Below are 15946 nucleotides of genomic sequence, written 5' to 3' on the forward strand. Positions count from 1 at the left end.
GTATGAGGATTACCTATCTATCCATCATCTATATCTTAAGGTGAAATATCCAAATTTCTTAATAACTTTTGACCTAATTATGAAATTTGGAAATATCAATTATAGATTGAGAGTTGACAAGAAAGATAGATAGGGTTAGTCAGAACAAAATGTCCACTTTGGAAATGAAACAATCTGAATCTGTACTCATCGTCCATATGGCCAGTTTTCAGTGGAGATATATCATTCAATCTTCTTGCTATTTGTATTGCTTCCATGTCTCTTTGCAGATATATACTTTAAAATATATAGTCTTTAAACTAATATTTGTTCATGTAAGTGAAGATCGAAAATAACTAAGATCTAATTTAAGATTAAACTAATACAATTTCAGTAAATAGGTAAATTTTTGTATATATCTTAATCAACAAAAATATGTATATAAATTGTGTTATTTATTTTATTTTGAGAAACAGCTGAATTTTCACACTAAATTATAGGTGGATTTTCCCCTTCTAGGTAATCTAAGAATCTCTATGTTCACTTCCAAATATCTTAGTATCTCTTTTTTTGGATTTACTTTTAGGAAAAATTTATATGTCACAGAAGAAAGTATAGTTATTTAAAGATCATGTCAAATATTTCGTTTGCACTATTGACAAAAAAATAAAATACTTATCAATATATCAAAAAGAAAAGTACTTAGTTATAAAAACAAACAAGAAACTTACTGTACTTTATACCTAACTTTATTCATTTAGAAAATATTTTTTGAGTGTTACAAAAGAGAGAGAAAGAGAGAGAGAGAGAGAGAGAGAGAGAGAGAAATCAGTCTCAATGGTTGAAGTCACATATCACTGAAAATATTGAAAAGTGTATCTACATAATCCAAAACAATTACTGAACCGAAGATATATTTTTACAAATGTCCCAATTAAAGTATACATAAACAAGAAAGATGCATTAAAAAAAATAAAATAGGACTATTTTCAAGGTCTTTTGTGACTATGTTCTTTACCTACTCTTTTCACTGCAGTGATAGTCTGAATGGATATGATGGAGGCAAACAAGACTCTGGTGACGGAGTTTGTTCTCACAGGACTCACAGATCTCCCAGGGCTGCAGGTCCCCCTGTTCCTGGTGTTCCTGGTCATCTACCTCACCACCATGGTGGGCAACCTTGGGCTGATTTTTCTTATCTGGAAGGACCCCCATCTTCACACCCCCATGTATTCATTCCTGGGCAGTTTAGCCTTTGCAGATGCTTGTTCTTCCTCTTCTGTGACTCCCAAAATGCTAATTAATTTCTTATCTGTGAATCACATTATATCCCTGGTTGAGTGCATCTCCCAATTTTATATTTTTGCTTCCAGTGCAAACACAGAATGTTTCCTCCTGGTGGTGATGGCCTATGACCGCTATGTAGCCATATGCAATCCCTTGCTTTACCCAGTGGTGATGTATAATATCTTCTGCACCCAGTTAATAGGTATTTCATATATTATTGGGTTTCTTCATCCCATGATGCATGTGGGTTTGTTATTTAGATTAACTTTCTGCAAGTCCAATGTAATACATTATTTCTACTGTGAAATTTTACAACTATTTAAGATTTCTTGTACTGACCCTAGAGTTAATATGCTCCTGATCTTTGTATTTTCAGTCTTTATACAATCTTTCACTTTTATGAGTATCATTATCTCTTACTCCCATGTTCTCTTTGCCATCCTGAGAAAGAAGTCTGAAAAGGGCAGGAGCAAAGCCTTCTCCACCTGCAGTGCCCACTTGCTGTCTGTTTCCTTGTTCTATGGCACTCTCTTCTTCATGTATGTGCGTCCTGGGTCTGGATCAGCTGAAAATCAGGATAAACTATATTCTTTATTCTATTCAATCATAATTCCTCTGCTAAATCCTTTTATATAAAGTCTGAGGAACAAAGAGGTTATAGGTGCCTTGAAGAGAATAATAAATAAACATATTTTAAAGCAAAATTCGAACAGTTCTTTTCAAACTTTGCAAAATCAAGAAGTCTACAGTTAAGCAAATTGGCCTTGGCTTTATCATTTAAACAGAGGGTAATGTCTAGGGCAGTGTCTAAGTACTGTATGATGAAAGTCATCTTCAATGGCAAGAGGTGTTCATATCACAGAAAACTGAATTTTTAATGAAAAATTAAATCCTTTACATTTGAAATCCTTTACATTTGAATCAGTTCTAATGAGGTGGATGAAACTGGAACCTATTATACAGTGTGAAGTAATCCAGAATGAAAAACACCAATACAATACACTAATGCATATATATGGAATTTAGAAAGATGGTAACAATAACCCTATATGTGAGACAGCAAAAGAAACACAGATGTATAAAACAGTTTTTTGGACTCTGTGGAGAGGGTGAGGGTGGGGTGATTTGGGAGAATGGCATTGAATCACCAGTCCAGGTTTGATGGATGATACAGGATGCTTGGGGCGGGTGCACAGGGATGACCCAGAGGGATGGGGAGTTCAGGATGGGGAACACATGTACACCTGTGGTGGATTCATGTCAATGTATGGCAAAACCAATACTTTACAAAACCAATTACCCTACAATACTGTAATCAGCCTCCAATTTAAAAAAATAAATTTATATTAAAAAAATAAAACCAAGGATTTAGGGCTTGCAGTGTTTCACTCTGTAAATTCCATCTAAATTAGATACAGTAGTTTGCAATTTTACTGTGTCAGACATTTGCATGTTTCTTTGTTTGAGATTGAAGTGAGTGAGTGAAACTAATTCTCTAAGCTTGAATATCAAAATTCTGGCTGTTTCTCAACTGTTCAGAGACTCAGATGAAATGACTTCTTGTCGGAGATTGTCCCTGAAGAGGAAAATTTCTTTGAATGAAGAAAAGGTTTAAAAAGCACAGAATACAAGAGATTGGTGCATTTTACTGGAGAATAATGGAAGTTGGGATAAAATTAAAAATGGACTATTGAATTTGGTGCAAATATATGCAGGAACATAGTGCATTTTACTGGGAAATTAAAGGCAATAGTGATATTCAAGAATTTTCAGATATTAAAAGATTTCGGAATATATTTCCTCAGATATTAGTAGTCTTCTGTTTAATAAAGTATAAACATAAATTCATATAATTTTCATACTTCTTATACTCTTGCATGTTTACTATTTAAGTAAAAATATATGATGCAATTACATGATGTAACATTTCTTAACTTGTGTAAGTGCCACCCTGGAATGAGTCTCATTTCCAAAATGATTGTAAAAACCGGTAATATAATATTTATTGTTCGTTCATTGATTGCTCTGTATGGAATGTGTAGTGACTTTCTCTATGGGCCATATTCTAAATTTAAAGGAATTCTAAAGTAGTAAATGTAAAATTTGTTTGCACTTATAATAATGTTGCTAGCTAACCACTGCTGTTGCAAAATCCTCAGGTGATGACCTGGTGTTGCTGATCAATAAGGAAGAATTAAGAGGAAGAAATATGTAGACAGAAAATCTGATGTGTGGATACAACAGGTATGCAGGGTAGGAGGATGCAAAGCTGAGAACTGAAGCCAGTGATGCAGCTCCTCTGCCCTGTCTTAGACTATCTTCAGTCTTTCACAGGGCACCGAGAATAAGTGAGCTTAAAATGATTATGTGAATGTAATCAGCCATCTAAACAGGCAGTGACAAGAAGAATGAACACACTGAAGGCAAGTGAATTAGAAAGTTCTACAAATCAAATCAGTACTGGGAGAAAATGATCCTTGTCATATAAATGGAAGAACTTATTAGGGGCATCTCTGGTGCTGATAGAGATTGAAGTTTCTAACCCATCCATGCTTCTGCAAGGGGTCCTATCCTCTCTTCAACCAGTTGGGGGAAAGGGTTTAGATTTGTGAAAAAGGACACGATTACTAATATTTCAAAGCACAAGTGCTGTGAAGCCATGTACTATCCAAACTCATCAAGAAACACTCACATATTGAAGTATTTAACCTTTGAGAGTATTTTTCGACAGAACTGACCACTGGAGGGAGTCTTGGCAAGTTTAGTTTCATTCATTCTAAAATATAGCTCATCAAGCCATTTCCTAGGAACAAAAGGAAATTTCAGTTTCTGAAGTTAAATAACCTGTAGTGGATAACACTAAAAGTACAGTAACCACAAGAAGACTGTGTTCCTGGCAAATAATCCCAGATTTCAGGGTAAAAGAAGATATACAACTTTCTAGATAGAGAGACTGGATTACTAACAAAGTAAAGATAAGTATAGTAATATTTGATGTCTCATTTTTTGAACTGCAAATAGAGACAATGGAACAACATTTATAAATTACTGAGAGAAAAATAATGGGTTCATGAATAGTGTTGTGCTAAGGGATTGTGAATGATCATGCAAACTGTGTGCACTCCTTAACTCAGGAGCACCATTCACAAAACAATATTGTGTTGCTGGCTGCCCTGCGTTTTAGACTCCATAAGCAATGACACAATGGATAATGATGATGTGATTGGGAACAGTATTTTAAGTAGTTAGATTTTGAAGACTATAAAGCAAATAACATTTCATTACTCTTGTAGGTGAATTGTGGCAAATATCAGAGGAGACTTTATTCCAATTAAGAGCCTGTGCTATGTGTTATGTAGTATAAACTGTATGCCATGACTCACTTTGAAACACTGTTTTCCACTTGGCTTCTCTGGTTGCTCAGATGCTAAAGACTCCGCCTGCAATGTGGGAGACCTGGGTTTGATCCCTGACTTGAGAAGATCCCCTGGAGAAGGGAATGGCAACCTACTCCAGTATTGCCTGGAGAATCCCATGGACAGAGAAGCCTGATGGGCTACAGTCCATGTGGTCACAAAGAGTCGGAATTCACTGAGTGACTATCACTGAAGTCTATAAGAACAGTTTTTGTCATTTCTTTTCTATTTGTAGACAAACCTCAATTTAAGGTTCTTGAGAATGCATTGTTTGAGGGATAGCCTGTCTCACTATAATAGCTAGTGTTGAGTGACTCATTCAGTGTGAGTTACAGATCACACTGTCCATTGATTCGTATATATTTCCTGTCACAGACACTGTTGGTGCCTGCCCATGTCTTTTCTATACATCTTCATCTGAGGGCTTTGTATGATGACCAGAACCATTTTAACCCTCATTTAAGGCAAACTGTAAGAACTGGGAAATGACTGCTATTCATAGAATCTCCCTTAGACCATTTATCAACCAATGACTGACAGGAGTCAGTGAACAAATACCTCAGACATTTGCCCTTTAGTTGATATAAATTTGTCATTTATGCTCTATACTAGCTTATGGTGTTTCCAAAAAAAGATTAAGCTTGATTGCCCACAGTTGTAACCTGTTTGGTAAATTACTGTTTATCAGCTGCATTTCCTTTCCTATTTCACTTCATCACTTTCTTAGTCATCATATGCTGCTGCTGCTAAGTCGCTTCAGTCATGTCCTACTCTGTGCGACCCCATTGACGGCAGCCCAGTAGGCTCCTCTGTCCCTGGGATTCTCCAGGCAAGAGTACTGGAGTGGGTTGCCATTGCCTTCTCCAATGCATGAAAGTGAAAAGTGAAAGTGAAGTCTCTCAGTCACACCCGACTCTTAGCGACCCCATGGACTGCAGCCTACCAGGGTCCTCCGTCCATGGGATTTTCCAGGCAAGAGCACTGGGGTGGGTTGCCATTGCCTTCTCCAGTCATCAACTATTCACAGTTAAATTACTGCACTCAAATAATGTCCCAGTCTCTGAGATACAACCTAAGACATCTGTACCCCTTCTATCTGTGGCCTTACACAAACCAGGTACCGCTTTTACCCTAGGGTGGAAATGAATGTTTTATGCACTGAATGTTTTATGCAGGAACTAGGCATACCTGTACTACCCTATTTCAATATGATGAAATTATTACTTCTACAGAAATCTCAATGGTTGTGGGTCCTCCCACTACTTTGAATATCCAGATGCCCCATCTATCCAGATGTTATCCAGATCTAAGTAGAATGTTAAAGCGAGTTTTTCTTTTACCTCATACTATTAAGAGTCTGTGCCCTACCACACATATATACAATATACTCTACCAAGGTTGATGGTGAATGTCCATTTTAACTTGGTGTCTGAAATATGTGTGTGCATGCTAAGTTTTCAGTCATATTTGACTCTTTGCAACCTCATGGACTGTAGCCCACCAGGCTCCTCTGTCCGTGGTTTTCTCCAGGCAAGAATACTGGTGTAGGTTTCCATTTCCTCCTTCAAGTTAACTTCCCAACCCAGGGATGGAACCCACACCTCTTATGTCTCCTGCATTGGCAGGCGGGTTCTTTACTACTAGCACCACTTGGGAAGACCATCTGAAATAAACACTTTAGTTATTAAAAATAATCTTAAACTATATAATTAAGGCTACTTTATTTGTCCTTCAAGTACCATCTATTTCCATTTTTGCCATCAAGGTTTTGCATTTATTATGTCAGGAAATCTGGAAGACCCAGAGGCCCAGCAGTGGACACAGGTCCGGAAAAGGCCAATCCTTATCCCAATTCCCAAGAAGGGTAGTAGTAAAGAATATGCTAACCATCAGACAATCACACTCATCTCCCATGCTTGTAAGGTCATGTTTAAAATCTTGCAGGCTAGGCTTCAGAATTATGTGAACTAAGAACTTTCAGATGTCCAAGCTGGATTTAGAAAAGGAAGAGGAGCTAGAGATCAAATTGCCAACATTTGCTGGATTATAGAGAAAGCAAGGGAATTTCAGAAAAACATCCCTCTCTGTTTCATCAACTATGCTAAAACCTTTGACTGTATGGATCATGACAAACTGTGGAATGCTCTTAGAGAGATGGGAATACCAGACCATCTTACCTGTCTCCTGAGAAACCTGTGTGCGGGTCAAGATGCAACAGTTAGAACCCTGTATGGAAAAACTGATTGGTTCAAGATCGAGAAAGGAGTACGACAGGGCTGTCTGCTGTCACCATCTTGGTTAACCTATATGCTGAGCACATCATGAGAATGCCAGGCTGGATGAGTAACAAGCTGGAATGAAGACAGGTGGGAGAATCAACAACCTCAGATATGTGGATGATACCACTCTAATGGCAGAGAGTTAAGAGGAACTAAAGAGCCCCTCTTGATGAGGGTGAAGGAGGAGAGTGAACGAGCCGGCTTAAGACAAGCATTGAAAAAGCTAAGATCATGGCATATGGCCCCATTACTGCATGGCAAATAGAAGGGGACAATGTGGAAATAGTGACAGATTTCCTCTTATTGGATGCCAAAATCACTGTGGATGGTGACAGAAGCCATGAAATCAGATGACTGCTTCTTGGCAGGAAAGCAATGACAAACCTAGACAGTGTGTTGAAAAACAGAGACATTACCCTGCCAACAAATGTCTGTGTATTCAAGACTATAGTCTTCCCAGTGGTCATGTATGGTTGTGAAAGCTGGACTGTAAAGAGGGCAGAATGCTGAAGAATTGATGCTTTCAAACTGTGGTCTTCTGGAGAAGACTCCTTAAAGTCCCTTGGGCAGTAAGGAGATGAAACCAGTCAATCTTAAGGGAGATCAACCCTGAATATTCACTGGAAGGACTGATTCTGAAGCTGAAGCTCTAGTATTTTGGCTCTCTGATGCAAACAGACAACTCATTGGAAAAGTCACTGATGCTGTGAAAGATTGAGGGCAGAAGGAGAAGAAGGCATCAGAGGATGAGATGGCTGGACAGCATCACCGATGCAACAAACATGAACCTGGGCAAACTCTGGGAGATGGTGAGGGACAGGAGTGTGCTGCAGTCCATAAGGTTGCAGAGTCAGACATGACTGGGTGACTAAACAACACCATTTCCATTTTTACTGTCTTACATATGAATACCAGATTTCAGTCAGAACTTGTGAGACAAGCAAACAACAACAAACCAAGAAAGAAACAACCCAATATCAAAATAGAGAACATTAAAGAGAACTAGAGAACTAGTGTCAGATATGACTCAGAAGTTGGGATTATCAATCAGGAAATTTAAAATGGCCATGATTACTATGTTAAAGTTTATATGCATGATGAGATTTTAGAGAAATTTAGAGAGAGAGAGAGCATTTTTTAAAAGTCAAGTGAAAGTGCTAGAATTACATATTTTTTAAAACATGAGAACAAAGGTAAGGATATTTTTGGTGACCTCATCAGTAAATAAGACATGGACAAATCTGTGAACTTGAGTATACATCAATGAATATTATCAAAATTAAAAATAAATAAGAACAGAGTAAAAAAAAAAAACAACCCAGGACATTCACATACTATGAAAGACCATCAAGTTATCTATATGTGTGTAACTGGAAACTGAGAAGAAAAGAATAAGAGTGGAGCTGAAGAAATATTTGAAAACATAATTGTCAAGAATTTTTCAAAGATAGTGAAAGTCATCAAACCAAAAATTCAAGAAGCACACAGAACCTAAGTCAGAATAACCAAAACAAACAGAAACCAAATCACAACAAAATAAAAATGCAAAACAACAATTATATTAAAGCAGCTAAAAACTAGAGATAAAAAGAAAATTTTGAAGGTAGCTAGAGGGGAAGAAAAAGTATATGGTCAAAAGATAACTGAGTATTGAGTGACATATTTCAAATTGTGGGGGGGGAAAGACCAGCCAACACAGAATTTTACCTAAGAAAAAATAACTTCCAAAACGAATGTGGTCCCAGTCCCCAGTTTGGGGGAATTCCCTCCCCGTTGAGGGACATGCACCTGCTTTTGAGATCTGCCTCTTTACTCGCACAGATATAGGCGTAGGTTTAGATGATGATGGGCCAGGAAGCTCGGAGCTGGGTGGGTTGACCCTCTTACCTGGCTGGGCCTCCAACACCCCTCTTCTATGTCTCCTTCAATACAAACCAGGAATGGGGCAGGGGAGGAGAGTGGCTGAAGTTTCTGGGTTCCTGGGTACTCAGTGCTATGTGAGTTCTGCAGAGGAAAGGCATGGTGGGCCCTTTAGGGTGCAATGAAGTTGGAACCTCAGAGCAGCTGGACTTCTCAGCCTGAGGGCTAGTCTGGGGCCAGAGTGAGAGTGACTCTGAAGGGGCCACCCACAAGCCTTGGGCTGTCTTCCTGGTGTAGCAAACAGGGCAAGGTGAAGCTGAGGCAAAATCCAGAGGGGGTTCCTGGACATCAGAACTTTCTAGAAGCTCTGAAGCAGAAGAGGATCACCCTGTGGGAAGGTGTTTCAGGATCTACTGTCTTGAGACTTTGCAGCTCAGTGTCAGTATGTGTATAGCTGTGTCCCCTGCTGCAGAAGTAGGTGGGGGAAGCTGACAACAAGGAGGATCTTCAGGGGGAGGCAAAGAGGAGTCCCTCCTGTAGCAGGCTCGACAGGGAGAGCAGATGAGCACTGGGAACTAAGCGGCTTGGCATTGACGAGCACGTGGTCTGAGTGTGACTGTGTACCTGCTGCTGGAAGGAAAGTCAATCAAGCAGGAGATATGCCCAGTGAGATGCTGCTGAGTGCCGTTTCACTGGGGCACCAGTGTGCTTCCCTGTGCCCCAGAGCCCATTGCAGTAGCTTAGACTAGGGGCTCTCACTTCACGACTCTGTACTCCTTGGTCACTTTGACCCTTGAGTGTGAAGTGCTCCCTTTTGTCCAGGTCACCACTCTGGTCTTTCCCATGCTTTCAAACTGAGGCAGGGAAAGAGGAAAGGCAGAGAAACGGAGGGAACAAGACCCTGGGATTTGTGCCCGGGCTTTTGGAGTTAGGTTTTTCAATCAATATGTAGGAAACAGTAATTTGGGGACAGGAAGAATGGGGGCAGAGAGTTTTGAGGAAAATGGCTGGCAGGAGGGTAAAATTCACTGATACTCTTGATTTAAAACCCCATGTCAATCATTGCTTTGTTCTTAAACAAGGAAACCTGGGACACAATAAAAAAAAATAGAATATAAAATAAAAACTTTTGTGACAAAAACTGAAAAAAAAATCATTATCTAAAGTCCTAGAGGAAAAGAAAACATTAAAAGAAGTTCTTTAGGCAGAAGGAGTATGATACCAAAGAGAATCTTGGTGGTACACAAACAAATATTACTGAAAATAGTTAAAACGTTCATATAAAAGAATCTTTTTTATTTTGGATTAATATAAGATGTAACTAAATGCCAAAAAAGAGTAGCAATATATCATACTTTTACAGATAAAATATATGACAATATAGCAAGAAGATTGGAGGGAGAATTTGCAAGTATATTCTTATTCAATTATTACCCTACAAATATAGTGGTATAATAGTATTTGAAGGTAGATGTGATGAAAGTAATATATTGTATATCCTAAGAGAATTACAAAAATAGACAATGTAGAAATAAGCCAAATAAAGATATAAGATGGAGTAATAAAGTTTTGATACTCCAAAAGCAGGCAAGGAAAGAACAGAAGAATAGAAGATAGAATAGAACAGAGACTAGAAGGATTGACTTGAATCTCCTGCGGCTCTCACGTTGGCAGGTGGATTCTTTACCACTAAGCCACCTGGGAAGCCTCTTAAGAATAAATAGGTAGCCTGAATATTTGTACACTTTTAAAAACTTTGGATTTTTCGTTAAAAGTTTTCAGAAATAATCCAAGTACATATATTTTATATAAAACAGATAAGCAGAAATAGCTAAATCATCTTCTGGGAATTTTTTGAGAGAAGTACCCAAATATTCTTTTAGACATTCTAGGGAAAGATACATGTGCAGGGAAAAGACAGCAAAGTAAAATATATAGCTATCTGAGCTTTGGTCAAAATAAGACAATATTGTGGCTTACACTAGAGGTTCCAGGAATTTTTCTCCGTTAAGCTCAATATGAATACTGATTTCCAGTACTTGAATAGATGAAGTCAAAGGTTTGCAAAAGTTAACCCTTGGTGCACAAAGCTGGCCTGCATTGGCCAGACCAAAGCCTGGTGGCCAGTTTGGAAATGAGAGTGAAGTGGAGTTGGCCAAGTTTGGAAAGAAAATCCAGGGTGAGCTTATTTCTCTGGTGAGGAAGAAAAGATGACTAGACTGTTTTAAAGGGAGCATGCCCAAGGACTACTTAGCATTGCTATTAAAAAGAGAGAGAGAGAGACAAATCAGACTGTGGTAAATCAAAGTCCACAGTCCGAAGTTCAGTTCAGTTCAGTTCAGTCACTCAGTCGTGTCCAACTCTTTGTGACCCCATGGATCGCAGCACGCCAGGCCTCCCTGTCCATCACCAACTCCTGGAGTTCACTCAGACTCATGTCCATTGAGTCCGTGATGCCATCCAGCCATCTCATCCTCTGTCGTTCCCTTCTCCTCCTGCCCCCAATCCCTCCCAGCATCACGGTCTTTTCCAATGAGTCAACTCTTCACATGAGGTGGCCAAAGTACTGGAGTTTCAGCTTTAGCATCATTCCTTCCAAAGAAATCCCAGGGCTGATCTCCTTCAGAATGGACTGGTTGGATCTCCTTGCAGTCCAAGGGACTCTCGAGTCTTCTCCAGCACCACAGTTCAAACGCATCAATTCTTTGGCGCTCAGGCTTCTTCATAGTCCAACTCTCACATCCATACATGACCACTGGAAAAACCATAGCCTTGACTAGACGGACCTTAGTCGGCAAAGTAATATCTCTGCTTTTGAATATGCTATCTAGGTTGCTCGTGACTTTTCTTCCAAGGAGTAAGCGTCTTTTAATTTCATGGCTGCAGTCACCATTTGCAGTGATTTTGGAGCCCAAAAAATAAAGTCTGACACTGTTTCCACTGTTTCCCCATCTATTTCCCATGAAGTGATGAGACCAGATGCAATGATCTTCGTTTTCTGAATGTTGAGCTTTAAGCCAACTTTTTCACTCTCCTCTTTCACTTTCATCAAGAGGCTTTTGAGTTCCTCTTCACTTTCTGCCATAAGGGTGGTATCATCTGCATACCTGAGGTTATTGATATTTCAGATACCCCTTATGCCCATCCTTGTGGTCATTTCATACATCACATTAACATCTCCTTACTTTGGGAGAAGGACAAAGGTTAATGAAAAGGGAATCAGAGTAGGAATTTAAAGTCCTTTCTCTAGAGTTACTACTCCAAACATATTCAACAGGAACAGCAGGTTGCAAAACTGCATAATTTTCTTATCTGCAAACATGTAGATGTATGTATATTTGTATAATATATGATACACAAATTTTAAGGATTTATACTAAAATATTAGTAGTATATATTTTTGTGCTGTGATGTGCTTAGTCGCTCAGGTCGTGTCCGACTCTTTGCGACCCCATGGCCTGTAGCCCGCCAGGCTCCTCTGTCCTTGGGGATTCTCCAGGCAAGAATACTGGAGTGGGTTGCTCTGCCCTCCTCCAGGGCATTTTCCCAACCCAGGGATGGAACCCAGGTTTCCTGCATTGCAGGCAGATGCTTTACTGTCTGAGCCACCAGGGAAGCCCAGTATATATTTATAGATGATTATAAAATATTTTATTTTCCTATGTTTATAAATATTTTCAAATATTTCTGCAATGGACAGCTGTATTTGTGAAATAAAATAATTTCAGTGAGTGAATGAAAGATACTGACAACGAGTCTGTCGTTGACCAAACTCTATTCAGTTTCCTTTGAGTTCTTTTTCAACCAGGCTTGATTTTTGAACTTTCATATTCATCCCTGAATTGTCCAGTTTTAGCAAGAATCCTGCTAAGTCAGTTTGACCAGTACTACCCCTACCCTTGATATCTGATCTTCCTTGATACATAGTTAGGTTCCTTATCCTCCACCATCCCCCAGGTGATGTCTGATCACTCTAACCTGCCTTCAGCAATACTGTGAAATAGCTTCAGCCAAAATTCCCCTTATTCCTGATGTTTCCTCTTGGTAATTTTTCACCCACTGCCTCCCTCCCCACTCATTGGCTGTAAGTACTCACTTGCTTGTGCTATATTCAGTGATGAGCTCAACATCTCTCCCTCATTGCAGGATCCCATTGAAGTGGTCCCCATACCTATTAAAATGTTGTTGTTGCCACTAAGTCATGTCCAACTCTTTGCAACCCTATGGACTGTAGCCTGCTAGGCCCCTCTGTCCATGGGATTCCCCAGGCAAGAATACTGGAGTGGGTTGCCATTTCCTTCTCTAGTGCATCTTCCCAACCCAAGGACTGAACCTATGTCTCCTGCATTGGCAGGCGGATTAGGCGGATTCTTTATTGCTGAGCCACCCAGCCACCCACATATCTACTAAAATAGTCTCCCGTTGAATAAGGTCTTCCTTATCAGCTTCAGCAAGTGTCACTAAATTATTTTTTCTTCACAGCATCCAGATTGGAGAAGAAGAAATAAATATATTTTAAACAGATGGTTTTTCTTTACTTCTTTGCCTTTCACTAGCAAAATTCTAAGAAAGCAGAATATGGATTAATGAGTCTATCAAACAATATGCCTTTTTTCCTCCTATATTGCCAGACACATTTGAGTTTTTTTTTAACCTTTTAGATATAAAACCAAGATGTCACAAGTAAGTAAATTAAGGTTTATTATATAGTATGTAAATGTTCATGGATAATTCTCTCTGTTAATGCACAAAAAGAAACTCTGAACTTGTTACCATCCTGTTCAAACTCCTTCAATAGTCACTCTTTCAGTTGGGGGTAAAGAACAAAGTCCCTCACCTGCCCTCCAAGGTCACATGTTACCTACATGTATTGGCCTCTCTGACCCCACGTGGCTCCTCCTCACTTCTCTTTTTGTAAACCACATTTGCCATGTTGTGATTGTTCAATTATCTAGGCTCTTTGATAACCTGACAGTCCCTCCAATAATGAAGGCACTGTGGAAGGCACCTGTCTACAAGCAATAATCACCTTGCTACAGATGAATATTCCTAGGCCCCACACAAACTTACTGAAACAAAATCTGCATTTTAACAAGATTTCCAGGAGATTCACAGGCAATAAAATTTGAAAAGTACTATCTAGGTCTCCTCCCACTGTGGTCTTTTGTTTTGTTTTTCTTTTGCTTCTTCTCTGAACATTGCTTTGTAAGATTTCTCATCAAATTTCAGCTTAAAGCTAGAGGTTAGGTGTGATTCTGAAATGTGAGCTACAGTCAACACTAGAAGGACAACTTGGGGTTTGCCCCTTAATGGAATCTAGAACTTAGAATCATTAAAATCATGTCTGATTAGCTCAGACACCAGGATACTAAGCAGAGCATCAAAATTTATAAACGGAAATTTTCATAAACGTATCAGAAGTGTCACCTGTGGTGGAAGATAATGGCATAAAGTATGATTTTTATTGTTAAAACTGAAGCTATCTACAATGATTGATGTTTATAATTGTAGGGCCTACAATACTCCATGGGACAACTGTATTTCTCATACATGTCCATGTCCACCATATACAGTAGCTTTAGCTTTGTCCTAAAGGAAATCTTTGGGTGGTATCAGGGGAATTTTAGTCTTTCATTCTTCCTTCTTCTGGCAAAAACATACACCTGTGTAACTGGCTGACTGTTCTGTTCAGAGAAACTAATATAAACTACAATTTCTTGAGTTTGGGAAGTGAAGTCTTCAAAACGAATCAGTGTGCAAAGAATTGCTGTCTGTGTTATTGTCATTTCTGTGCTATTGCAGGTTTTTCTACTCTAGAAAGCCTAAAGTGTTGCAAGGATATCCACAATTCCTCTTAAGTTATGGGTAAGAGAGAAATGATTTGTATAATAATAGCTATTCTTTGTATAAAAATTTAAAATACTGTAATTTATAATAATTTTAGATTGTGTTCAAAAGATGTCAAAATAGCCAAGTAGAGAAGAAAAACTTAGTGAATTAATTGTGTATTTTTGTGACTAAAAGTTAGATATATAAAATAGCTATAAGAATTGTTCCCTTTAAGTTAAATATTTTATTATTTTTTAACTATAAAGATTTTATAAGGTAAATTTTGGTGAGCCAGAAAGGTAAATAATTTAAAATTAGGTTTAATGTTTCAGGTCGTATGTTTCTTATATAAGAAATCATTTTAATGATTCTGACAAAAAGAATCACTCTGATTAATTAAATGCTGATTAAAACATTTAAGGTAAATCACTTAAATATTAATTCCTCTATTCCTTCACCTACTTATGAGAATAATCTTATAAAAAAATATATTATATATATGTATGTTATGAAATATACATCAGTTCAGTTCAGTTCAGTCGCTCAGTCGTGTCCGACTCTTTGTGACCCCATGAATCACAGTACGCCAGGCTTCCCTGTCCATCACCACCTCCCGGAGTTTACTCAGATTCACATCCATTGAGTCAGTGATGCCATCCAGCCAGCTCATCCTCTGTTGTTCCCTTCTCCTCCTGACCCCAATCCCTCCCAGCATCAAAGTCTTTTCCAATGAGTCAACTCTTCACATGAGGTGGCTAAAGTACTGGAGCTTCAGCTTTACCATCATTCCTTCCAAAGAAATCCCAGGGCTGATCTCCTTCAGAATGGACTGGCTGGATCTCCTTGTAGTCCAAGGGACTCTCAAGAGTCTTCTCCAACACCACAGTTCAAAAGCATCAATTTTTTGGCACTCAGCCTTCTTCACAGTTCAACTCTCATATGTAAATGTATGTTTTTACATATGAAAACATATGTAAAACATGTCTTCATATGAAAAATATAAGTAAATTATATATATATGTGTGTTATAAAATATATAGACAAAGTTTCTCCATTGTGTTTTCCAGTATTTATGAACTGATAAGTACTTGTGGGATGATTCAGTGGTAAAAAATCTGCCTGCAATGCAAGAGACTGGGTTCAATCCCTGGGTCGGGAAGATCCCCTGAAGTAGAAAATGGCAATCCACTCCAGTATTCTTGCATGGAGAACTCCATGGACAGAGGAGCCTGGTGAGCTGCAGTTCATGGGGTTGCAGAGTTGGACATGACTGTGAGGCTGAGCATGCATGCAAAG

At 38.7% G+C, this 15946-nt stretch overlaps 1 protein-coding gene across 1 annotated transcript; it reads left to right on the forward strand.

Moving 5' to 3' along the window:
• The first annotated feature begins 1026 nt into the window (after window positions 1–1026).
• On the forward strand, window positions 1027–1902 carry LOC138430516 (olfactory receptor 5AC1-like). The gene has a single exon (XM_069572667.1). It carries the CDS (start codon window positions 1027–1029, stop codon window positions 1900–1902), a length of 876 nt encoding a protein of 291 aa, XP_069428768.1.
• Window positions 1903–15946: the final 14044 nt, after the last annotated feature.

This window comes from Ovis canadensis, chromosome 1, assembly GCF_042477335.2.
Source record: "Ovis canadensis isolate MfBH-ARS-UI-01 breed Bighorn chromosome 1, ARS-UI_OviCan_v2, whole genome shotgun sequence".
In the NCBI taxonomy this organism is placed as follows: Eukaryota; Metazoa; Chordata; class Mammalia; order Artiodactyla; family Bovidae; genus Ovis; species Ovis canadensis.